Genomic DNA, 26,272 nt, shown 5'->3' on the forward strand with positions numbered 1-26,272 from the left:
AGCTGCTCCCTCAGAGCGGATTATATCAATGAAATCAGCCTTAAATGGAAATAGCAAAGACTTGAAAATAAACTGTTTTGGTGCACATGTATGTTCTCAACATTTGGGCAGACTGCGAGTCTACAAAGTAACGTCCACTGATGGGACATCCTAAAGTCTCTTTGTATTTCCCTTGGGAGGAAGGTCAGCGGGGTCAAGTCAAACAATATTCCAGGAAGCACAACTGAGGTTTAATCTAAACCTATCTGATGACCAGAGAATATACAGTACATTGATTCTTGCATTACAGGATTTCTTCAAATCCACATCTCCATGAGCGCAGGGGTTTGCAGGTCAGAACATATCTAAAGGTGGAGATTTAAACTGCCTTAGATTTAATCAAGAGATACAAGTATTTTAGACATTTAAGTTACAAATAACCGTTGCTTTTTAACAGTTCCTAACAAACTGAAGAAAGGGAGCAAACACAACACCAATGTCGACTTAAAGCTGCTACAAACCTCAGATTCAGACCACAGCACAGCAAGCAAGCCAGCGGGCACTGAGCGCAGTACAACACAGAGCTGAACAGGATCATTTGTGGACCAAACAGCAAGGGTATTTCCTTCGCCCTTAGTCATACCAGCGCCACAGTCAAAGCGAGAGCAGCTCTAGCTGTGGGCTCCTCAGCAGGGCGAAGCGTGGAGGACTTTGTGGAGTCAAGTTTATTTGTCAGCCAAGGACCAAAATTCTCAGACCATCCAACACTTCTAATTGGCCTACTTCTCTTTGCAGCTGAGTGGAGAGCACATTTCTCATTTCTGCAGTATGTGCTCCTGAATGTATGCTAATCCCCTGTGTGCACATGCCTGCATGGAGGTAGGAGAGCGCTAATAACACACAGCCAGTTAGTGTGGGAACATGCAAACATGCTGAAGCTGTGTTTGCATGTTGTGCTGTATGATGATCATCACAATTGTATCAATCAACAGTACTCACTCCAGTATCAGAAAGATCAACACTGCATTTCCAAAACTCTTAATCCGTGTGTGTTTGTGGGGCTCTTTGTCAAAGTCTCCGAGTGTTCATTTTCACTGCGCAGTGCCTCGACCTGCCTCAGGAAGCGGATTAGCAGCTGATCCACAGGTGCCAGTTTAAGAACAAAATGAGCTTCATGAATTTAAACCTCTGCCTACTCTGCAGCCTCTCTTTCTTTCTTTCTCGCTTTGAAAAACAAATGTTAAGAAATATCTGATCCAGACAGTGAAATTTGAAGTAGAAAAGCGTGTTTTCTGCCATGTGTGTGTTCATGATGGTGTGTGTGAATGTGCATGCTTGTTTTCTGCGTCTCCTCACCAGGCAGCGCTTGACACTCCTGCTGCTGCTGCTCCCACTGACAGTTGGCATTGAGGGAGCAGCTCCTGCAGTTGGCCAGTCTGAAACACTCCTGCTCCTCCCTGCGCTTACACCTGGACGAGTCCTTCACCGACTTCAAACACGGACACACAGAGGAAAGAACATCAGCACAGTCCAACTTCATCATCTTATTTTAAGGTAAGTGCAACAAAACCAAGAGGGATTAATACAGCAATCAAACAGCCAACAGAGCCAAGCAGAGTGAGAAGACAAATCAATATGAGGGACAAATTATGCTGGGATGGACATTTTTTATTTATTTATTTATTTTTTTTGAAGTTCCATCTATATGCTGGCTGCATGTCATCGGGTCTCTTCAATCAAGGTCAAGGAAGAATTGATAAAGGACTTGAATTAAATGTAAATTTTGATTGTAATTGGCCCCTGTTTGCATATGGCCTGAGGGGCTGCCCTGACCTCTGTGTCAAGTGTCACGTGTCAAATAATACACACATGTCCCCTCCTTCTGGCTCCGTGCTTCCACAAGCTCAGCTGATGCTCAGACAACATGGATGGCGGGGGAGACAGAGACAGAGCGCCGCCATGCTGCTGGGCCAACTCCAGAGTCAGCTAGACTCACACACATTGAGTCACAGATTCACGGTCCAACCCAGCCGAGCACACGCAAACAGAGAAAAGCAACGTGCAGACACACACACAAGGAAAGACAGAGAAAGCAGGATTGGGAGTAAACATAGAGAAAGAGAGACGGGACAAAAAAGTACAAAAACTCACTGAGAGCTTTGAATGGTTATTCACATAAATCAGAAAAATACTGAATCACATCTTTAAATTGTTCAACATACTTGAGAGGAGAAAATATGATAAACCTACATGATGAGATGCAAGTGTGACTTATGAGACTAGACATAATGGACTGTGGCACAATGAATGCTTTATCTCAATTATCTTGTTTTCGTAATCTTAGAAAAAAACACACTGATTGATCATCGTCGATAGTTAAATTCGATGTGTTGCTCAGTCTGCATCAGCCATTCCTAATGCCTTTAACAGTCTTCAAAAAATTTCTCTAGAACCCCATCAGCTACAAACCTTTACCTTGTGCACAAGAAATCTTTAATAAATTCTAAGTACATTATATTGACTAAATTCATGCACTTTCCACACAGAATTTCCATTTTTGAACACTGGGAGCTTTCTTCTAGGGCCACTTTTTAATGAACAATGAAAATTACACAACACATTCAAACTGCAAAGGCTTTAACATGATTAAAAGACCTTCTAAGGTCTAATGAACATCACAGCCTCGGGGTCTTCTTGCAGGGTTTTTAAATTTTTTTTTTTACAGTTACTAAAAAGTTCGACTCACCACGGTGCAGTTACTGGATGCCGAGATACACTTCCTGTCCTCACACCACTGACAACCCCGTGTGTTGGCGGTGCAGCTCGCACAGTCTGAGAACCGGAAACACTGATCATCTGTGCTGTCTGGAAGACGACGCAGAACATACAGACATACAAACATAACTCAGCAGAGCGTGTATCATGTGGTTTCGGGCAGTAACAGGCGTTATTATTCAGAAAAAAATGAATGTGTGATCCAACTAGTTTGTCCACACTCATTGTCATCTGCAGGGAACTCAGTTCTACTCAAAAGTGCACTGATCAATCACCAAGAATCATAATCAGATTTCAGTGTCAAAGATAAGGAAAAGAGTAAAAAGTCAGAGTCCGTTTGCATCAGTCTGAAAAAGTCACGGGTCGCACTGGAACATCCATCTGGGACTTGTTCAAAATATCTTCTGTATGTCAGGAATTGGATCTACAGACTCATGTGGTGACCATGTGCATGTGAGTAATGTTTTCATGAAGTGTAAACTAACATGTAATTTCCATGTTTGGATGTGATTAAACGGTATTACACTCATGCAGATTTAGCTCACGCTGGGCATTTATGAATCCTGTGCTGTCATTTGTAGAATAAACATGCGTGTGAGATTAAAGCAGCAGCCGATCGCGATCTGGGACATGTTAATCCATCAGTCTTCTGAGAGATTCTCAAAGCAAACATTAACAACCATTTTCAAACAATTTTAGATTTCTTGAGACATTTTCGTTACAATTGATTTCTGGACGGTAAGGCAGTTAAACTGTAGATTGATTTGGAAAGCCTGCAATTCATAAAGTTCAGGTGATGGGTTTCGCTGCTCTCACTCAACATTTTGAGTATTTGCCAGCTGAGTTTAAAATTTTACAAACATGAATCCAAATTGACAGATCTCTGGAAAGGTACATAAAAATATGACACATTATATAAAATCAGTATAGTTGTAGTATTTCGAATAGTCTAAATCATTAAAGAAAATACTATATGATACTTTAAGGTAGTCAGTCCTTGCACTGTTGTTCTATTTAAAATGGAGAGTTAGCATGAGCTGCCTGAATAAGTGAAAAAGCTCCTGCATCTACATCTGGCAGAGACAGATGTGGGGGAGGAGATGGAGGAGGGTTTGGACTCAACCTAATTACTTCGAAATGAGGTAATTGTTGCAGTGCTGACCTCCGGTCCCTACAATTATGGTATGCAAACAAACTTCAGAGGCCAAATCTTTTAAAATAATTATTATACTCATGCCGAAATGGGCCTTAGCAGAGCAACACTTGTGTGTGATTGTGCAGGGAAAACACACTGTGAGCGCAAACATTTAGCCACGATGAGAGAACAGAACAGACATGGATAAATGGCAATGGCTCAGTCAGGCAGACAGGATCCCAGTGAAACCTACCAGGTCGCGGAGGGCAAAACGGAGCAGGAAAAATGAGTTCAGCTGGTTTTGGCTCCCAGGGGACACATCTGTCTTTGAACCAATGGCAGCGAAGGCCCGGACCGGCAGCAGCACACAAAGCTGAGTTAGAAAAGGCCGGGCAGGACGGAGGGGTGTAGGCCAGCACGTCGTTCAGAAGGAGGCCCGAAAAGCCTCCAAAGATGTACATGGAACTGCGGAGAATACAGGCAGGATTAAACAGAACGACAAGGGCAACAGAAACTGTCCTACAGCCGTGAAACGAAGCCACATGGCAAAAGTTGCAGCGAGACAGAGAGACGAGAAACACAGGCAGAGATGAAGAAAGCCGGAGAACTTTTTCAAAAATAAAGCTGAACTTTGGTTTGGGGAAAAAAACATGAGAGAAAGTGTGGTTTGAAGCTGGCTTTTTGATGTTCAAAGCTGACATTTTTGTGCTCAAAGCCGACGTTTTGGTGCATAAATGGTGTTAAAGGGTCAGGCTATTTCTGAGTTCAGCAGCAAGTCGCTCCGCATCGTGATGGAACTCTTACATCGTTTTAATTTCGAGCAACAGATGTCAATTACATTTTGATCACCTATGTTATTTATTTATTTGTTTATTCATTGATTTACTATGTATCTTACCAATCTATAAAATGCTCTGTACTCTGATTCAAAGGGACTGATGTTCACTGATCACATTTGAGACAAGAAATCTGCTATCGGATTTTGTGGAGGCTCTGAGAAAACCTGTATGTGATTATCAGGTTATCCACATCTGACTGGCTTTAAAGAGGCTCAGAACGAAAACAAAAAAAATCATCTCGAGAGAAAACTGGCTGAGAAGTACGGAGCGCATCAGTTGTTTCCTTATGTAGCTTTTTTAAACTGTTTTTTTCTTTGCAAGAGGCTTTGTGAATGGCTGACAGCAATTTAGAAAACACATTCACAGCACAAGGATGGAAGAATTGGATCAGCTCACTTTTCCTCGTCAAGCTGCGGCAAAATACAGAGCTAGAGATTCAAAAATAGGAAAGGTATAAATAGACCTCTCAAGACAACAGAAAGAGACACATAGTGCTCATATACACTGTGTCTATGTGAAGGAGGTGGAAAGAAAGTTACTGAGAAGGTGAAGCAGAAGAAACATCTAGGCAAGAGGTGAAGTGCAGACTCGAGTTTCTGAACAGAGAGCTTCAGAGCAGTCAGCCGAGTGAGACAGAACTGACACTAAATTTAACATTGAAATAAAGACATCAAGCCATAAACAGTACAACAAAATTATCATTTGGGAAGAGGAAAGGCAGCAAAGTTAACTGAGACCTGGAGAGGACACAGCAGGGAGACATGAAGGAAATGGAAAAATGTCCCAGGGAATAATGCATGGTGAACAGACACGCATTTGCAATTGACTGGTTTAGAAGATCATTTGCCAGTTTTACCAGGATTTGAGCGTCAGTGTTAGTAAGTACACTGTTAAAGTGTCCAAGGCAACAAATCTTAAACTTCAGAGCTGCTGTTGTACTCAGAAACGTGATGAGAGCTCACCCATTGCTAACTACAGCAGAATGTCCAAAGCGGTTGACGTCCCGGTGCAGACCTGGTCTGGGAAGGACAGTCCACTCGTCACAAGCTGTGGAGAAGCACACACACATTTCTTAAACACATTTCACATTTCTTTCTTTTGTGTGTTTCTGCCTGTGTGTGAATGGAGAAACAGCTAAAGGTCAAAACTTCTGCTTTTATTAACCACCTGTTTGTTCAGGAGGTGATGAATTTATGTCTACTGAATCATTTATTTGGTTGCTGTGTCTACACTGACCACAGAATTCAAAACAAGCTTACTTGTAGCTCTGATACATCGTTACTCAGACGATCATGAAGTGGTTATTAAGTTGGCAGAACCTTTCAGCTGTTAAAAATGACCAAACATGCATATCTGACATAATTATGTGTTGAGTATGTTCAGAGTAACGCTGGCCCGTATTCACCAAGCTGAATGTAAGAACTATAATATTAATATTAATGTAATGTCGATATAATACTTTTTTACACGTGCAGAAACATGTTGTAACCAAATGTAATTGGACACCCAAAAACAACAACAGCACAACCATGTGTTGCTTTCTGGTTTCAGGCTTTCCACCAGGCCTTTAAAACATTTCTCCTCTTCTGTTTTTAATAAGAAGCACCATTATTGCTTGTAAGAAGAAAGAGGGTGACCTCCTCCAGGAGGTTCAAGCCCCTCCCCGAACTTCATCACAAGGAATTAGAAGCCATTATCGTAACCTTTTCACATCAAACTATGGTGATAAGGAGAAGATGGAGAAGATAATCGGAGAGATGACTTCATAAAACTCTTCATACCACCAAATATCATCATAAAGTGTCTCTCTCTCTTACTCTTAGTTATCACTGGAGCTATCAACTCTGTATATTTTACCATTACGATTTTACAGCTCTCTGATGTTTTAATGACCCCTACGTGCTCCCATTGTACTATTATGAAAATGGCACACAATGTGTGTGCGTGTGAGTGTGTGTTAGTGTAAATGTGCCAGATGAGCCTTCCCTGAACGTAAACGGAGAGCCGGCAGAGGCGGGGACTCTGAGCCGCCAGGTTGCTAACAACCTCGTTAGGAGGTGTGGTAATTGGGTGCGCTTGTTTAAGAGCGAGGTATGTGGCAGAGGACACATTGAGAGGGTAGGAGGAAGGGGGTCGGTCTAATCAGCATTTAGAGCAATGAGTTCATCGCTAGCAGAGGTTAAAGGTCGGTCATATTAACATGCAAACCAGAGTGAGGCTGATGTCATCTGCCATACATGAAGCCCAGTGATGCAGCAGCTGATGGGACCTGCATGCAAACATGCATTTGTTCCCTCAGTGCTGCTTTTCAGACTGTGCTTCACTGTGACAGGTAGTGAAACTAGTCACAAATGCAAACAAGTTAAAAATCTATAACTAAAAGCTTAGGAGATTGTTGGCTGCAGCACAGAACAGTCTGCCTGAGAGACAGAACTCAGGGAACACAATTCTTAACTGAACAAAATAACTGTAACATTTGTTGACCGTTATGGTCTTTTATCCTGGACAGAAGCAGGCCCCAGTCGTAGAACAGTTGAATAACACATTAAGGTTTTTTTTAAGAGGGTAAAACTGCTAGACATCTGCAATTAACATCAGACTTTCTGAAGTCAGCCTGGAGATTTGAATCTGTGATATGCTTATGGAATCTATTTCTAGATCTTGCACTAACACAACTTAACATAGCCTGTAAGGCCCGGCGTCAGATTGGCACCCCTGCTGAGGTACCCACCAGTCAGCAGAAGCTCCAGGTGTTCACTGCACACTGTGACGGCAACAAAATCCACCTGAAGACTTTTCACTTCTGACGTGAGAGACTTTTTTTATCTACATGTGGCAATTTTAATTTTGTATGTAGCATAAGCATAATGACACCATAGAAGAGATTTTAGAAGTAAATCATTTCTGATTCATGCATGTGATGTGCCCTGTTGCAAAGTTTCTACACCTGACCTCCAACCTCCAACCACAGCTAAAAACTTCTACCTCTGAAAAAAAAGAAAAAAAAAGAAAAAAAAGAGATTCATTTTCTGGCCACACACACACACACACACACACACACACACACATACACACACACCTTAACCAACCATCCTGAGATTGAAGCTGCCAAATTGTCCACCAAAGAACTGCAGAATCAACAGATACTTATCAGCCATGACACCCACATACACACACAAACACACGCGTCCACACGGACACACACATCAACACAGATTTTAATTTCCTCCCAGGATATGAGAAAGTCTGTGTTAATAATGCATGGTGGGACAGAGAGAGAGAAATTGTGAGTCCAGAGCGAAGCAGGCAGGCAGGCTGAGCTGAGCTGATTGACAGTTTGATCTGATCTGCACTAATGGAGGACTTGATGAAGATGGGTGAAGGGAGGAGGAGGATTTAACGGCAGCCACCGTCTGCTCCTCCCATATATCACTGCTCCCCGCATCTTCCAAACAAACTCTAGAAACCCCTCGGTTTTTATGTGGGCTGTGCCGCTTGAGTGTGTGTGTGTGTGTGTGTGTCAGGTGTGTGTTTGCGCGTAGCAGGCAGTGTGTGGATGCGTGCCTGTGGTGTGTCAACTTGGAGAGGACCGCGTTTTTAATCAGTTAATCAGAGTTCATTTTGCCCCCAAATCTAATTAGAAGTGTGAGGGTGGCAGGGCTGAGGGGAGGATGGGAGGGGAGGGGGAGGGAGAGCTGGAGGGGGAGAGAGAGAATTAAAGCCAAATGAAAAGTGCCTTCCGTGTCGACCTGAATCTAACTCGTGGCAGCAGAAGAGCAGGAGAGGCTAATAACAGCGCGTCGCCCCCTCCAAGGTTAGCGCGGCAAAACAAAAACAAATTAGCACTCCAAAACCTCTCCGTTCACAGGGAGGAGCAGATGAAGATGAAACAGGAGGACGGAGAGAAGTGTGACTTCCACAGGTGGAACAATTCTTTAGAGACAAGAGGAGGACAGGAATGTGAAATAAGAAATTTATTTATTCCTTAAATTCCAACCGCACTTATTTTGTAATACTTTTAAAAAATCCTTCTTGGGCAGCCAGTCAAAAGTTGTTTCCTCCTTGTCAAAGGCGTAACTTTTAGAGAAGTGAGTGCGTGGTCCCTGCCGTTTCAGACTTTGTTTGGCCTGAGACATCTTGAACACACCTTCTGTCGCTGTTGTTTCCTGCTTTCCCCTCCGTCATCTGCCTTCTCTTTGTTTCTTTGCTGCCTCTCTGCAGTGAGTCGCAGAGGAGGCTAGTGGACAATAAAGTGGTGCAGATAGAAGCAGTGATGAATAAATTATGATATTTATTCATCACTGCACAGAGTGTTTGCGCAGAGTTGAGGGACATGTAAATACACACATTTATTGCGAGTGTTGATGGCGAACGTTTCCTCCAACTTCTCTGAGATGGGGACGCTCTGTAAACAGATCCTTTTTTGTGTGTTGCCTTTGATTTTGCCTTTTATTCAGCAGCTTATTATCCGCTTCATCCTGGCATACCTTTATTGTTTTTAGGTGATTCTCTCCCACCGTCGCCAGTGCTTTCTTTTCTCTCTCCCTAAATCCCTCCTTCATTTACTCTTTATTTCTCTCCTGCTCTCTGTATATCCCTCTTACCTTCCTCAGTGCTCTGCTCTTTTATTTCATCTGCTGCCTCACATTCACTGCTTTATCTCACCAGTATCCTCCCTGGTGCTACACACACACACACACACACACACACACTTTCCTTTATTATATCATTTACAGCAGAGAGTGACAGGAAAGATGAGACGAGGAGGCGGATTTGGACCAACAATGGACAAGATGATGACACCAGAAAAACAAATTCTTCATTATGTCTGAAATCAACCCCTTTCACATTTTTTCAGCTAAAAATTCGTGACTCAAAGTTCAGTTTTTCCGCAGCTTTTAACCGTAGAAGATCACAAGCTCTACAACAGATGAAGAAGAGCCAGTACTGAACTGCATGCTCTCTGACTGCACTGCGTGAGGTCCTTATGTGGAAATACACTGAAATCTAACCAAGGAAGAGGTAGATGTGGACGTATTGATCTGATTATGGGATGTGCCTGAGTGGGTGAAATTATACACCATTAATGAGGAAAGTATTAGTTATCTGCAGTGATTACCTAAAAGCAGAAACAATAAGCGAGTCTCCTTCTTTAGACACGAGCTGAATACTGACTATTTAACCCTCCCGACACACCAGAAGGGTCTGTCAGCATCTGAACTTAATTAATGTTCTGCGTTCTTCTACATATCAAAATGTAGTTACTGAAAGCGGACAATGCCAATGCTCATGTGGATGAAGTCGGAGCCACCAGTGTACCAGTGGACTTGTGTTGTGTGCTTCCCTGTAGACGAATCTTAGTAACTGAATAATCCATCCATCCATCCATTTTCTATACCGCTTATCCGTCAGGGTCGCGACAGGGCTGGAGCCTATCCCAGCTGACTATGGGCGAAAGGCGGGGTTCACCCTGGACTGGTCACCAGTCAATTGCAGGGCTGACACACAAAGACAGACAACCACACACACACACACACACACGCTCACACCTAGGAGCAATGTAGAGTAGCCAATTAACCTAATGTGCATGTCTTTGGGATTGTGGGAGGAAGCCGGAGTACCCAAACGAAACCCACGCAGGCACAGGGAGAACATGCAAACTCCACATAGAAGGGCCCAGACCGGGATTCGAACCTGGAACCCTCTTGCTATGCTAACCACTGCACTACCGTGCCGCTCACCAACTGAATAATGTGCCCTTTAAAGGGCCTCAGTTGTAAATCAGACTGAGTCCAAAATAGAACTGAAGACCCAAAATATGTTCTACCTAAAAAGCCCATAATAGAGAGAGCGAACAGCAAGGCTGGCAGAAATAACCAGCAATCAGTATCAAAAAGAGCAGCACTGCTTCTCATTTTCTCTGCATTTCACAGTTCACACTCACTGAGACGCCACCTGTGATTGTTACGCCACACCGTGTGATCAGAGCTGATAGAGAGACTGCTTAGATGGTGTTGGCCAGCCATCTTTTTTTTCTTTTTTCACACTCCACCATGAAGTGCCTCCCTCCATGCATGTGCATCCATCTTTCATTTTTTTCCCTGAGCGTTAATCTCTCTGCTCCCTGTTGTTCCTCTCCTGTGAAGAGTTGGTGTAATCCCTCTTTTCCTCTCCCAGAGTCCCCTTCGTCTCTCCATCTCACTTTTCCCGTCGAGGGGTGGAAACATCCTCTTGCCATCTGGTCTGTGGAGCGACCGGGTATCCTGTAATGGGATCCTTAATCATCTGTGATCTCTACATACACCACAGCCTCTGAGTCCTAACTCACCTGTGCGTTCTCACTTACGATTAATATTTCTGGTTGTTTTTCGGTTCTGTTACTCAGAATTTCTTTTCGCACGTAAGCACCACTGAAGTCGCTTCATTTTTCTACAGTGGAAGGAAGTGGAGGCGCGTTGTCCATCTTTCTGTCAGTGCTGGAATCTCAGTGTGTGCACATGATTATTTAAGACTCGTTCTCACCGATATCGTACGCCATGAAGTCTGCAGAGAAGCACTTGGCTCCACTGCTCAGCGACGTGTCGTTGTGAGTGTTTCCCCCGAAAACCAGCACCGTGCCGCTCAGCAGCACCGCAGAGTGGAGGTGCCGCGCCAGGCCGCTCTCCTCGAGGATCAGCCTGCACACACACACGGACACACACACAGAGCGAGAGTGCAACTCAGCAAGGTGGGACATATTCGGAAAGTGTTAATATCTCAGTTGTGTGTGTGCGTGGGTCTGTGTGTGACATGTGTGCGCATGGTGCCATGTTATTGATGGCTTCTGTCTGGGTGTGTGACCTGGCCTGTAGTGAGTGCCCTTCATACCAACTGTTCTGTCACAGGAGCAGCGTGCACACACACACACAGAAAGAGTCAACACAGACATTGTAGGAGGTCTCAGTCTGCAGTGTGTGTCAGGTCAAAGGTCACATATTGGAGACCAACTGTGGCGTCTTCATTTACTCCAGCAACTCTGACTTTCCACCAGAGACCTTGACGTTTCACGCGCTCTGATTACACACGGGGGGGTAAAAATCCACAGCTGGAATGCTCAGAAATGTTTCGGCCTGAGAATTTCAAAAGTCCACTGGCTCAAGTGCCACCTGACTCCGCGACAGCAAATTCCATCTGGAAAGCGAGACAGCAGATTGCGTGTGTGTACATGAGAAAGTGAAGAGGAGAGACTGATAGAGCCGAGCGTCCTCTTTCACCCGTCCATCTGCCGCGGGTCACCTGAGGTCAGACCTCCTGTCATATCCTTCGCGTCTCACCATCCGCTCCACTTTCTGACGTACGCATGCTGATTTTCCCTCTCTGAAGATGCATGTTAAAACCATAGAAAATCACCATTATTTTGTGAATGCTTACATACAAGTTTGGACAGTCAATTTGATCTCTAAAAGGCTTGAGTTAGAAGGCTAAACACAATGATCTAAAAGAATTTTGTACTGTCACTCGTGTGGGAACTCCAGTTTCTGTTTGGCACCAGGTTTCTTATTTAATATGTTGTGTTACTTATCGTTGCAAGGTTGCATTAAATAACATTATAACTGAAGTTATTATCATCATCTCAAAAAAAAAATTCAACTTATTTTAGCCTCAAAATGTACTCAAATCTGTTTTTTAAAAAAATGTCACACACAAGAAAAATCGCAGATAAAATGTAATAAGAAATCCTTCAACATCAGATGAAAGGTGACATGCTCCCTTATTTTTACATAATGTGTGAGAAAGGTGGAAGTAATTGCTCGTGATCTCATGATCATATATTTTCACAGTTCGCTGTAATTTGATGCAGTGTTTGAATTTATATTAAAAATGTTTATGAAACTGATAAATATTTCAGTCACGGTCCCACACAATAACTTTAAATTGCTCATGCGGGAGGTGGGGGGGGGGGGGGGGGGGGGGGGGGGGGGGTGACTGTGTCTGACTGTTATCCCTGTGAATGAATGTCTAGAATGCATCCTGCCCATGACCGAGTGTGCGAGGGGTTTGGCTTTAGCTCCCTGCCTCCCTGGACCAGATAACCAGTTCAGAGAACAGATGATTGGATTTATACACAATGATGCAGGCAGCAGATAGGCTCACGATGAATGTCAATGCAGTCTTCACATTGATAGCATTGCTGCAGGACATCAATATCTATTCAAATCCTGAACATTCAAATACGGATGCATATTCACAGGTATTCATTGTCCTGTGCGCTCACCATGTTTGCGTGTGGACGTGGTATCTGTACATGTGATCCACCAGGCCGTATTTGTTGTTGCTAAGCGCCTTGTATCCCCCGTGGACGAACACGCAGCCGCTGGCCTCGTCGTACGCGCTGCTGTGGCCGTAACCTCCTTGGACCACCGCACCTCCAGCAGGCACAACCTGCCACGAGTTGGACTCTGAGCCACAGAGAGGAGAGACAGAGACGTCTGATTAATGCAGCGTTTCAGGCAGAAAGTTCAAAGTTGATCACTTAAAAAGTTTTTGATGCTTTGGCAAGTTTTGCTTTTCCTTTTTATGCCAAAACAGCAAAGCACTTTTAATTCTGGAGGTGAGATCGAGTGAGGGAGGGGAAAAGAGTGGAGGCGTAAAGAGTGAGCCAAACAGTAAGAGAGGCCAGAAGATATTAGAGTTTATTGAATTTAAAAGCACCCCTTTATTAGACTGGTGTGATGCATACCAATTAGCTCAGGTGCCTAGAAAATCTTATTAAAAACAGGCAGGGATTACATCATCTGAGAAGCCCAGGATGAAGAAAAGACACAACAACACACAAAATAAAAGAGGAGGAACACTGAGAAAGTGTGCCGTCATCTGGAATGGTAAACCCTAGAGACCATGAGTAGTACTGAGAGCAGAGAAGAAAGGAAAAACTGAGAAACTCAGAGAAAAGCAGAAAGCATCCAGTAATGTGAGTGGTAACACACCCACCGGCTGATGATGGCTTTAATAATATAAAACTCCACAGCAGGCCTTTGTACGAGCCAGGAGTCAGGCTCAGGTTCACTTAAACGTGTTACTCTGCTGTATGGCACCACCTATAAATTCCATTAAATTTAACAGGATCGCTCAGAATTGATCCCACAATAAAATGACCTCAATGAATCTGTCTGCCATAGCTGTGGGAAATCAGGTTAGACAGATTAAAAAACAAACTTTTGTATTCTATAAACCAAATCTGGTGAGAAGTGCGTGACATCTGTAAGATGACAGAACAGGAACAGTCCTTTCAGGCAGAAATGAGTGTGGCCTATGGTGAAAGATTTACACAAAAGTATTGGGACACCTGACCGTTACACCAACAGGGACTGAGCGTTTGTGGGGTCAGGCACTGTGCTGGATGGAGGGAGGGAGGCCAGGCTCATGGTCTCCGTTATGGTTTATCCCATCGGTGTTCGATGGCACTGAGGTCAGGGCTCTGTGTGGGCCAGTCGGGTTCTTCTGCTCGACTCATCCAGTCTTTTGTGGGCCTTGCTATGTGCATTGGGGCACAGCCATGTTGGGGTGGATGGGGGGCCTTCCCTGGGCTGTTGCTGCAGGGTTGAAGGCATAGCATTGTCCAAAATATCTTGGTATGCTGAGCATTAAGATTTCCCTTCACTGGAAGTCAGGGACCGAGCCCTGAAAAACAGCCCCATGTCACACCTGAATTCAATAATAAAAAGGTGTGTCTGAATACTTCTGTCTAGATAGTGTATCCTGACTTAAGGAGATCAGGAAAAATGTGTTATGTTTCTTAGCAAAAATGTAAAGGCTACTATAAATGGTAACATGATGATGATAATGCTCCCCTTTCACCTAATTTTACTGGATTCTTCTGAAGACAGGACCAAAATATAACTTTCTTGGCAGGATAAGAAAGAAAGACAGAGAACAGAATGAATGAAAGAAGTACAGAGAAAAGAGAGTGCAGCACATGTAATGACATCACACTGAATCAAGCTTATTTTAACCAAAGACAGACTCAGTGATCACAAATTCACTCTAGAAGTCACAACTGAAAACAGTGGCTAAACAGGCGAAGAAAATTAAATGTTTGATTGGCTGATGTACGATTTAGATCTTTTTTCTTACCTGAAATCTAACTATTAGTTTCGCTCTACAAAATAATGTAATGTGGGTCTCTAATACACAGAGGAAAACTGCACTGAACTGAAGAGTGAAAGAGCAAAAGCAAGGAAAAGAGAGAGGGAACTGAAAAGAAGAAGGCCCAAGAAAGGTAGAAGGTTTGGAAAGTGTGAAGAGACGACAAGAAAGGCAGAAGGTCAACTCTTCTCACATCTTTGGCAGCTAATTGCTGTGAACCTGCCTCTCTGAGTGGTCATTAAATCCTTTTACCTCATATTTCACACTCCGCTTTCACTCCCCTCCGTTCATTTCCAGGCTGCACAGACTCTGAGTCGCTCCCTGTGAAGCCTAATGATGCTCAGTGCAGACTTACGCTGTGACATTGTCAGAGAGAGAGGAGGGAGGGAAGAGATGGAGGTGGGTGAAGATGAAAGTGATAGACAGAGGAGGGAAGAGAAGGAAGGAGGGAAGGAGAGGGTGGGAGAAAGGAGCAGGAGATGATGGAGGAACAAGGAGCAGCGATGACAGAGGGGGGTCAGAAGCAGAGGGCTGGAGGATGAAAGGAAAAAGATGGAGAGAGTCAGAGACAGGGATGTGAGGGCACAGAAGAGGAGAGGAAGGAGAGATGAGAGAGAAAAAAGAAAAAACAGAATGACAGGAAGGTAGGAAAGTGAGGGAACGCATTAATCATTGTCTTTCCCCAGACTCTGTGGTCTGAGTGCCACCTCTTCTTAATGACTGTGCTGTGTGTGTGTGTGTGTGTGTGTGTGTGCGTGTGCACATGTTTGCATTTCAGCCCGTGTTGTGTGTCTAATGGAAGGGGTGTGTGTGTGTGTGTTTTCCTCTCCAGAGTGTGTGAAAGATCTCATTTCAGCTGCTGGTTTACATTGCTGTGTGTTAGCGCCATCTGCTGGCTACACAGCAAATCAAAATATGAATGCAAAGGTGCACTCAACAAGCAGAAGTATGAGCCTACTATTAGCTCCATCTGTGATGAACGACAGGTATTGATCTGCTGCTATGACAGCCTCAACTCTTCTGGGAAGGTTTTATATCAGATTTTCAGAACCTGCAGGGATCTGCAGGATTAGTGAGGGTGGTGTTGCAGTGGTGGCAGTGAGGTCAGGACTCTGTGCAGGCCCAGACTGACATAAACATTTCTTACTGGACCTGACCTTGCTGTGTTGAAACACAGACAGACTGTTGTAATTGATTCATGGCATGTTGCCACATTTAATATTTCAACTCAGTGGAAGTGAAAGGCCTTCCCCAAAGGGTGTCTAATAAGTTAGTTTTAATTTTTTGTTAAGTTCACAGTCAAATTAACCGTCATTCACTTATAAGGTGAAAGCTGTATGTTCGTCTCTACGTCCATGGAGCAAGACGTCACAACAGAACATGACAATACTTGGATATGGATGCCAGAAATTCACTGAATGTCCAGAAAGTGAAGCTTCAACTGCACAGGACACTAAGTGACTGAACAAAAAGTAAGTTCAATTAAGTGAGAAAAAGTGTTTCAATGTTTGATTCCAAAAATGAAAAACAATAATACAAAATAATCATTTGCATTTTTTTTAAAAAAAACCAAAACAAAACATTGAAATAGAGACGCTGCAGAAGGCCGGGCTCACAGACAAGAAGCTTTAGTTCATTTAATGTGAATTGTTTGAAGTGTGAAGCTGAGATTCACCTGATATCTAAAACAATAAAGAAGACGCTGAGGCTGAAACCTGTGAGTTCAACACATAAAAAGGATTAAAGTGTAGGTTTGCTTATCACATGACTGAGATCACTGTGCTCTGCTGTTTATTATGCACATCTAGCTGGTTTGCTCCCAAATCTGAAGCTGAAAATTAAATTTGTGAATTCATCTTTCATCAGCCAAGCGTTGCTGGTAACATTGCAACAAGAGCAGAGTCAGTTACAGAGAAAGTCCATTCATGCTGAGTCCTTCCTCAAAGGCAAAATATGAATACAAATAAAAATACAAACCATTTAGAAAACACCAGTTACAAGCCAACAAGTCTCTACTGAAATCCAAAGACCTGTGAAGACTGAAAATGGCCTCTGGAAAATGTCAACAGCTTAAAAAGTCCCAGAGTTTGACTTCCATCAATAAAAAAAGCAATTAAAACACTGAGCAAACAAAACACAATCGATGACAGCAGAGTCAGCAGGTGCACTTACTGATGTTGTACTCCTGAACTTTGTTGATGTAGCTGTAGATGGGCGAGTAGCCAAAGAAGATCAGCATCACCGGCTCGCCGTCAGCCAGCTCCACCACGTGGGCGGTGTGCCCCTCCAGGGCGTACGGAGGAGGCGGGGCCGGCTTCCGTAATGACCAGGTGCGTCGGGGGATGTTGAACACCCACAGCTCGTCCGTCACATTGGCTGATTTTGCCTCCAGCTTCCCACCAAACATGTAGATGTCATCCTACAGCAGACGTGAGTGTGTGATGATGATGATGATCCGTCATGTTGTTTTGTCGTGCAGACTTGATGCACATAACATTGGAATGTGAAGATATGTGATTTATTGACTCTCTTGCCAAAAGTTAGATAAGATTAACTCTGGTTAGCTTAGCTTAGCACAAACACCAGAAACAAGAGGAAACTGCTAGCCTGGTTCTGTCCACCAGCCCCTCTTCAGCTCAGTTATTAACATGCTGATTGCAGCAGCTTTGAGTCTCTAATGATAATCTAACATGCTCTAATATGCAGAAGCTATACAATACAGACGAGTCTGAGAAGGCTGCGAGGTGAAGAGTCAGCAGGTGTCTGTTACTCCCCAGGATAAAAATAAAACCAGTGGTTTCATGAGAAGGCGACAAACTACGGCGATGAAGCGAAGCAATTGCTTTCATCCCTCCGTAGTCCAACAGGGAGAGTTTGAAGTTCAGAGTGTGTACAATGCAGATTTTTCTGCTGGTCAGACGCTCTGACCTCCAACAGATCAAATCTCACCTTCATCACAGCAGAACGGAGAGACTCATCTTCACCCCCCCATCCTTCAGTATTAAATGACACAAAATAAGCACGTGTCCCAGTATTTGGACAGCAACGCATCATTTGAGGCTCTGAACTGTGAAGTGAGTGATCTCTACAGCACACATGGATGCTTCTGATGTTCTCATTTCTTCACAGGTAATAACACTGAATAATGAATCACTCATCAGAAAAGTGGAACTTTGTTTTCTCTCAGTCTTGTGATATAACTAATATCATTTCTTAAAGAGGCTGAATTTACTTTCCTTACTGAATCATTTGCAGATTATATTTTCCAGTAAATATTCATCAGTCAAAAGTAATGACAAAGGCTGACTCTTACTCTGCCTGAGACATCTCGACTCTTTAGAGAAATGCAGCAGCCACAGCTGGATTACCTGGTACAGAGCCAATGAGTGACCGTATCTGTAGAGGGGGCTGCTGCTGACGGGCACCACATCCCACGTGCTGGTCTCCAGGTTGTAGCTGGAACCGGAAAACAAACTGCAGTCAAAACGTCTGCTGTGAGAAGCCTCAGATCAGTTTTACAGACAGCTGCTGAGTCAGACTGGTGCTGCTTACTTGATCACCATGTGGTAGTTGGAGTAGTTGAACGAGTAGCCTCCCACCACCCACATCAGCCCAGAGTGCACCAGAGCCTGATGGGACGCTCGGCCCAGAGACTGAGCTGATGGTTTGACGCTGGGCAGCATCCAGAAGGCCTCAGTGGAGGGGACGGACAGAGAGCAGTCTGGACCTGGGACAACGACAGTGAGGACAGCGCAAAAGAAGTAAGTTTCCTCTGCATGTTGTAAAATCAAAAGTCACTTTTCACAGCTATAGAAATGTTAGAATTTATTCAGAACACGAAGTCTGTTTTTGTCTTTGTGTGATGTTGATTATTGCTGATTGCATTTCAGTTAGTTACTTAGTTGCTGGAAATCTGCGATGACTGCGAGTTGTTATTTACTGTGACTATTTGCTGTGTAAAGGTCTCGAATACCTTGAAATACCTGAGAGCCACACTGGTCAGGGTAAATGCAACATTTTAAACAAATACAAACACAAACATACAACGTTTTCCATCTCATTAAAACTGATCTATACAGAATGTGTGCAGATTAAAATAAGATGACTCTCAGTCGTCTACTCGTGTTTACACCCTGAATCCAGGAGGGGGCAGTGCTTCACCAGCTGAACTACCTTGCTGAGGCTGGACTTTCTGCTGGGCTTGGATTATAAAGTATTATTATTATGTAAGATAATTCTGAATTGTTTTGAGGGCTTGAGACTCTTGTATACCAGGCAGGGGACAGTTAAACATTAAGAGCTTGTATTGATGAGACTGCGCAAAACCTCATCATCAATAACATGATACAAAACTAATAACAATTTGTGTGTTTGGCAGAGTCTCAGATTGATGCTTCAGACAAATTAGGAAGATACTTCATGTACAACTACCACCATAACTGCTTTTAGCATCTGCAAGCCTTTCTAGATATTTCATATTTATGGATGGTCCATTTCAGGTTTTACCAATTTGCATCAAGTAATACACACTGTTTTCAAATAGCAGGACCCCATGTTTCATAAAGTTGTTGTGCTGCAGGAGGAAACTGTTCACAAACCAAACATAACAAACAAAAACAATGAAGACACATCTAATATATGAGCCACTAGGCAAGATTTCCCAGAATGTCACATCCATTGTTTTATGATATAAAATAATATTGGCTCAGGCAACATTATGTCGCATTATGCATGTGTACACAGGAAAACAGCTGCTGTTGTGCTTTTGTATCTCCTCCCTCATATTCTTTCCCTACTCATTACCTTTTAATAATGAATAAAACTGAAATGTCAAAAGAAGATACAGTATTACACAGTAATGATATGCAGGTGTATCAGTGATATGTGGACTTCATGAAATGTTCCAGGCCAAAAGATGTCTAAAAATATCATCAAACTGGACTAAATTAGGTTGAAATGTAGCACTTTTTATATATCATGGTACATATAACTGTTTTATTAACAGCATTTCAGTGACCACATTTCAAAGTAAAGCGGGTCACTACATGTTGAGATGAAGTCATTGAATGCTATTTCAACAGCAAGAACCGATCAAATTCACTTTTAAATAAATTTTAGCTCAGTTTTAAGCTGGACATCAAGACATTTTCACCTGCAGATCAGCAAATCAGTGCTGCCTGGGATCATCAACGTATCACATTTGAAGTCCAGATGAAGCACATCTCACCATCATCTTCCTCCTCTAACCACTTGAAATCTACCGAGCCCATGAACTCACTGGCTTGGTCGAACTCCAGTACAACCAAAAGTTTCTCACTAAACCTCCTCCATATGTCATATGTTCCCTCTGTCCTGTCCTGTTTGTCCCACCTTGCCAGCTGTCGTTGCAGACACAGAGCTTTTCTCCGGTCAGGTCACAGTAGCCGTGATCCGGGCTGCCACAGTTAGCCCTGCAGTACGGGATGTCGCAGGCTTCTCCTTTCCAGTAGTCCTCACACTCGCAGTACACCCGACCCGAGACGGAGTTCGCCGTGCTGCATCTGCCGTGGCCCGAACAGTTGTTGGGACAAGAGTTTATCCTGAGGGAGACACAATTAGGCAGGACGTTGGGGACGTTTTCAAGGTTATACAGTAGAATACTTGATTGTGACTGGCCAGATGTTACATTAGATAACCCACAGCTCTGAGGCACTGCCTCATGGAAGTATTGTAGTAGAAGCTACTGTAGTAGCAGCTGGTTATGATTTGTCCATATGACATGTTCTAGTAATGATTATATTAATTTTAACACTTGATTAAATGACTAGAGATAACATGAAAGGGTTTGTCATACAGAACCCAAAAATTACAACCAACGTTGCAGCTCTGAGGAGCTTTTTATCCTGTTTTAGCTGATAGTTTTGGCTTTAGATGTGGTTCAATAAGGTTCTGACTCAGCACTCTGCAAAGTGCTGCTTTCAATGACTCGTCCAGCAGGTAAGCTGATACATTCAGAGGCTAACTGTTTAAAAAATGTGAAAAATTGTGTAGCTGCTGGGCCAGATGTTTCTCTCATGGGTTGATGATGACCAAAAAGGAACTAAAAGAAGAGCTGTGCTTTAATTCAAAGCACAGCTCCAAATGAATATTAGTTTTTCTATTATTATTTAGTGTTACTGTCACTACACCATGGCCACCTGTGCTAAAATCTTATTCATGAATTACAATTTTTAAGAGACATCTACCTCTGATTTTCAATGCATTTATTTTAGGTGACTTTGGACAAGCTTCGGACAAATGATTGTAATACAGCAAGGGACTATGTGGCATATGGGAGATGGAGCAAGACAGAATTAGTTTAAAAGAGACAAATTAGACCTACAGCTAGGAGGACGCAGAAAAAACACAAATGAGGCTGAAATGAGGGACTGTTGTTGTTTATTACCGATGTCTGCCTCTGTTTTTTCACTATCCACTTGCTGCTGTAACAAGGTGAATTTCCCCATTGTGGGACAATAAAGGAAATCTTATCCTATATTATCTTATATGAAGATGATATGAAGAACTGGGGGCCTAAAGAGTCGAATGAAATGAGTGAAAGGACACCTTAGAAACCAAACGGGACAGAAATCATTGACATACTGATGCGACACACATTACACATTTTTTTTCCGTAATATCAGACAGATGCTGAAAGATAGTAGGATGGGGAAAAACAGACGACAAGGTCCAGAGGCAGAAAATTATCTTTCATTAATACAAAAAGCTGGTTTGCTGCTGTGACAAGAGGGTCGTCATGACAACCTTTATCTCCCCTCTGTGCGTGTGCGTGCGCATGTGAGAGAGATCGAGCTTAGAGCCTCGAGGCCGCGTAGCAGTACAGTAACTGTCCTCCCTGTCCTCCCTCCTCCCATGTGTCCAACTCAACACATATCATTCCATTTTGACTGTCAGGAGTGACAGGAGGTGACGTGTGTTTACACAGCATTGTGACATACGGTTTGAATTTGTGTTTTGTACTGTCACGTTTACGTTGTGCATGTGATGCAGCATCAGCACACAGAAATTTGTGATGCATTTATGGTGAAGTATATCTTTGTTTTAGCATTCGCATCCTGAAGCACTGCATTGTGTTTTCTCCATTCTAAGGCCAGCTATTAGTGAAGTACATCACTGTTTCCCCACTGGAGGGGCAACCCAGAGGACACATTTCTTACACGTCGGGCTTATCACCCCCCCCCCCACACACACACACACACACACACGCACACACACCCCGCTTTCCATTAAACTAGTACAACTGTTGCACCACTTCCCACACCACCAAAGAGCTTTTCGCACTGCACTTAGCCCAGGGGTTAGCGAAGACTGTGTCCACTAGGGAAAAACCATTGGTTCTTCAAACAGCTTAAAACAACCAAATGTATGCTGTTGTTTTAAGGAGCATTCACATTCAGACATAAGTTACCTAATTATAGTTCTTTTTGGAACAGAAACACTGACCATACTGAAAAGTGGCCTGACTGAATGACTAAGTGACTAAACTCACCATGAAACACTGTTTTTGTTTTGTTTTTTATTCTTTTCTACAAGAGCCCTTTCCACTTTCCTTTTGTCTCTGCACGTTCATGTAGTACAGTCATTCAGCTTCAGAATAAGTCTGTTTGAAGCAGCTGAAATAGTTTTGACATTTTTGACTGAACCATGATGACTTTTGTTCCCTGAACTTCCAACCCACCCATTTTGTTGTCCATCTGTTTTTGCTGCACCGTGCTGCTTTGAAAAATGAAGTTACAGCAAACACAAGGTTTTACTCACCAGTATGATGCTGTTGTATAACCTCAGACAGACGTGACGGACTTCTCATGGCAGTAGCTTTTGACTCGTGATTGCAGTAAAAGCACAAGTGAAACTAAATTCCATTAAGCCAGAGTGAACCTGTATAGACGTACGAAAGCCCTCGAGCAAGTTCTAATTGTGTTATTAACTGCACTTGTGCCGGTCCTGCTATGTTAGATGGTTGCCAGGTCTAGTCAGCAGAATCAACGCAGGTGTTACCAGTGATATTAATTAAGGTTTTGTTCCATTCGGGTCAAAAACGATCACGGTGCTGCCCCCTGAAAAGCTCTTCTACGCGAAATGAAATGCAACCTTAATTAATCTCATTAATTAAACCCGTGTTTACCTGATATTACATGTCAATATGGCTGCTGTGAACGTCACACCACACCACATTAACTAGTCTTCAGCTGATGTTATTGAGATTTTTCAGAGGTTTTAGGTGTTAAACTTGGCTTCCAGTAAGAAAAAAACAAAATTGCAATATTAAATTTCAGTACAAATTTGTGTTTTTACAAGAATCCAGAGACCTGAGTCCTAACTATAAATGGGCAATATTTATGGACAGTGAGTGCAAAATGAAGACAAACTTCAAAAATACAAAACCTCTTCAATCGACCTGCCTTGTGTGCTTCATATTCGTAATCTAACAGCTAAAGACAAAACTGCTTTTTAAGTCATTCATAGTTAATGAATGACATAGGCACAACTACATGTGTAAGCCACAACCGTCGACAGGTCAACAGGGTCATTTATTTGGATTTGTGTTTCATCTGATTTATAGCTATAATTTCAATATTCACAAAAAGACAACAACAAAACAAAACAAAAAAAGCTTAATGCCAATGGGTGCAGGGCAGGTGGTATGAAGTTTGGGCTAAAGGAGGCCGAAAGGTGCCGAGTTGGAGATAATTCTGTGGTGGGGCCCCTTTCACATTACATTGTACTTAGAAACGTCTCGATTTCTATAAAACCTCGAAATGAAACATCTTTCCGCCTGTGGGTATTCAGATTAGTCTAAAACCATCGGGACAGAAAGGCGAACAAGGAGAAAGACGGAAAAGAGACCAGAAAAATAGTGAAGGAGGGCTGAAGTCTGGACGTACGAGTAGGCGATGCTGAAGCCGGTCAGGTTGTAAGCAGCATCGCTGAAGAAGTGAAGCAGAGCGTAGCCCGACGTCGTTACAACCTCCGGGACTGTCTCGTTACCCCTGGTCTCGGGCACCACTAGACCACTGAGAAAGAGACAGAAAGAGATTGAGACAGGAAAAAAATAAAAAAAGTAATAAGAATAAAAGTGCTTTGCAGTGCTGCAGTATTTTATTGACTGTGATCTGAGAGCACCCACTGAAGAGCTGTTAGATTAAAAGGAATCCACTTGAGCAGTCGTAGGCCCCACTAAAAATATGACAGTGATTAGCTTTAAAGTAGAGCAACATTGCAGTGCAGAGTCATACCGCATTTCGTTTCTATTTGTTTGATGAGATATTTCTTATTTGGTCAGCCTGTCCCTTTTAATACAATACAATGCAATGGACTGCAAATGTACCCACTCCCATAATGAATCTGAAAGCTTCCCTCCTGCTGCAGCTATGGCCTTTTTTATTTTCAACATGAGTGTGTACCTGTTTATAATGAACAATGTAAGCTTATTTATTGTAGGTAATAATCCTGCACAAGTCTAAGCTTTGTATATTCAAATACCAGATAATTTTTTTCCTTGGTTGGGAAAGGTCAATTTAGCTCCTTCGTATCCTGGGAGCAACTGAACCCACAGCAGGAGATAAGCTTCAGTGCAGTGGGGAAAGTGGGAGGTTGGTAAATTATTGTGGTATTGCTGTTTTTAATGAATTTCTGTCAAATGAAAGAGTCCCACCCACATGCTTGTAAATTGTCCTTTGGGAGAGGGTGGGGAGGGGAATAAATATGCAACAAAGCTCCAGAATAAGAAGTGGCATTCACGGCTAATGTGAGCAATTGCAGTATTTTCTTTCTGTTATCGCTGTATTGTGGTACAGCGGTAATTATGAGGCCCATTGTTTGCCTACATGGAGCCATTTGACTGCATAAGTGCAAATCCATTGGAAGCTTTTGAAGCTATGCCAAAGGCTACCTGAGTCATTTCCATATTTCCCCTCTCACAGCTCGCCTATTCAGAGTAGCAGGCGCTCACCTGAAGACTGCAATCAAAGGCGCGTAAATGGAGTCTCCATCATAGACGTACATGTGGTCCCAGCTGCACTCCGTGGCAAAGTGATTGAAGCGAAGCCTGAGTACTGCATTAGGACTGGGAGACAGACAGGGAGAGGAGAACAGAATAAAAAGGTATGAGAAAAATACATTTGATGGATATGTATTACCCATATGCTTCATGTGATCCTAGCTTTCGAAAGGTGCCTCAGCTCTTTATGAAGTCTGTGGTTACGGTCACACCTTTTTGCTTCAGTGAAGTGATTGCTTAGTCTCCCACATGCTGCAGCTGGTGTGTGTTTATGTACAACACACACACAACAATCCAAATTATGATCCTGCTTTTAGAGTTTATAAAAGATTCTGAGAGGAATGTTAAACCACATACTGTGGCAGGTAAACACCAGGTGTCCGACCACTGTGTGCCAGGTGTGCATCTTTACTTACTCAAAAAAAATTAAAAACAATTAGAATTGATGTGATAAGGATCTAAAGATTGAAATGAAAGTGAATAATCAGGTTAATCCATATTCCACGTAAACGTCATATCCCAAACACGATCAAAACCAGAATAGGACTCAAAATCAGGACACAGTAATTTTGTTTGTTTTAAGTTTTTGAAAGAAAATAAAAGGACAGAGTGACACGGGAGTAAATGGAACCATGTCGTTCTTCTATCCGACTATCAGCAGGATGGTTCTCCCCTGTGAGCCGAGTCCTGCTCAGGGTTTCTTCCTGTTAAAAGGGAGTTTTTCCTTGCCACTGTCTGCTTGCTCGGGGGTTCAGGCTCTGGGTCTCTGTAAAGCATCTAGAGACAATTTTGATTGTATAAGGTGCTATATAAATAAAATTTAACTGAAAATTGAATTGAATGAAATGCTACAAGGATTTAATCCCCTGGGACACATGACTGTGGTCAGTAAATTTCATGGTAATCGACCCCTTTGGGTTTGATACTTACTGAGGAAAGTTTGATTTGGTGCCAAAGAAAAGCTCTGTGGGTCAGCTGACAATTAAAATCCACCCACGGAGAATATTTGTCTTAAAGTTTTTGTCAATGTCAACCTGTACATGAAAAGTTAAGATACAAGTCTTGGCAATCGTGATCTAAAAGTTGTCAACATAATCAGCTGTAAACCTTCCTTTAAAATATCATCTTATATATATATGGTAACCAGAGCATCCTTTGTTAATAAAGAGGTGCTGATTGTATTTTGAACAAAGAGCCTGTGAAGCTCTGTAACACTTCTCACCTTTCCTGGTAAAAAAATCAATCAAAAGCAACTCTTGAGTGCAAACTGAGTAAGACAGATAAAGGACTCGAGGTAACCAGGAAGACGACAGATAACAGTGACCAATGGATCCAGCTGCACAAGGTTAAAGACATAATTGTAGCTCCCAAAGATGCATA

At 42.8% G+C, this 26,272-nt stretch overlaps 1 protein-coding gene across 3 annotated transcripts in view; it reads right to left on the reverse strand.

The window, feature by feature from the left end:
- The window catches only part of atrnl1a (attractin-like 1a), a 191,881-nt gene that overhangs the window by 142,552 nt on the left and 23,057 nt on the right, over window positions 1-26,272 (reverse strand). For 2 of the 3 annotated variants that reach the window (XR_006844511.1, XM_046401865.1), the window contains exons 3-15: window positions 24,845-24,958; window positions 23,778-23,906; window positions 20,224-20,432; window positions 18,406-18,580; window positions 18,222-18,309; window positions 17,026-17,272; window positions 12,983-13,166; window positions 11,251-11,405; window positions 5,691-5,775; window positions 4,143-4,354; window positions 2,726-2,844; window positions 1,849-1,965; window positions 1,336-1,468 (exon numbers count right to left, since the gene is read on the reverse strand). Coding sequence is in view for 2 of the 3 variants with exons in the window: in XM_046401865.1 (XP_046257821.1) it covers window positions 1,336-1,468; window positions 1,849-1,965; window positions 2,726-2,844; window positions 4,143-4,354; window positions 5,691-5,775; window positions 11,251-11,405; window positions 12,983-13,166; window positions 17,026-17,272; window positions 18,222-18,309; window positions 18,406-18,580; window positions 20,224-20,432; window positions 23,778-23,906; window positions 24,845-24,958 (1,967 nt within the window). In the remaining variant the exon portion in view is untranslated. The remainder of the gene's footprint in view (window positions 1-1,335; window positions 1,469-1,848; window positions 1,966-2,725; window positions 2,845-4,142; window positions 4,355-5,690; window positions 5,776-11,250; window positions 11,406-12,982; window positions 13,167-17,025; window positions 17,273-18,221; window positions 18,310-18,405; window positions 18,581-20,223; window positions 20,433-23,777; window positions 23,907-24,844; window positions 24,959-26,272) is intronic. The other variant, XM_046401866.1, reaches the window with a different exon arrangement.

This window comes from Scatophagus argus, chromosome 10, assembly GCF_020382885.2.
Source record: "Scatophagus argus isolate fScaArg1 chromosome 10, fScaArg1.pri, whole genome shotgun sequence".
In the NCBI taxonomy this organism is placed as follows: Eukaryota; Metazoa; Chordata; class Actinopteri; family Scatophagidae; genus Scatophagus; species Scatophagus argus.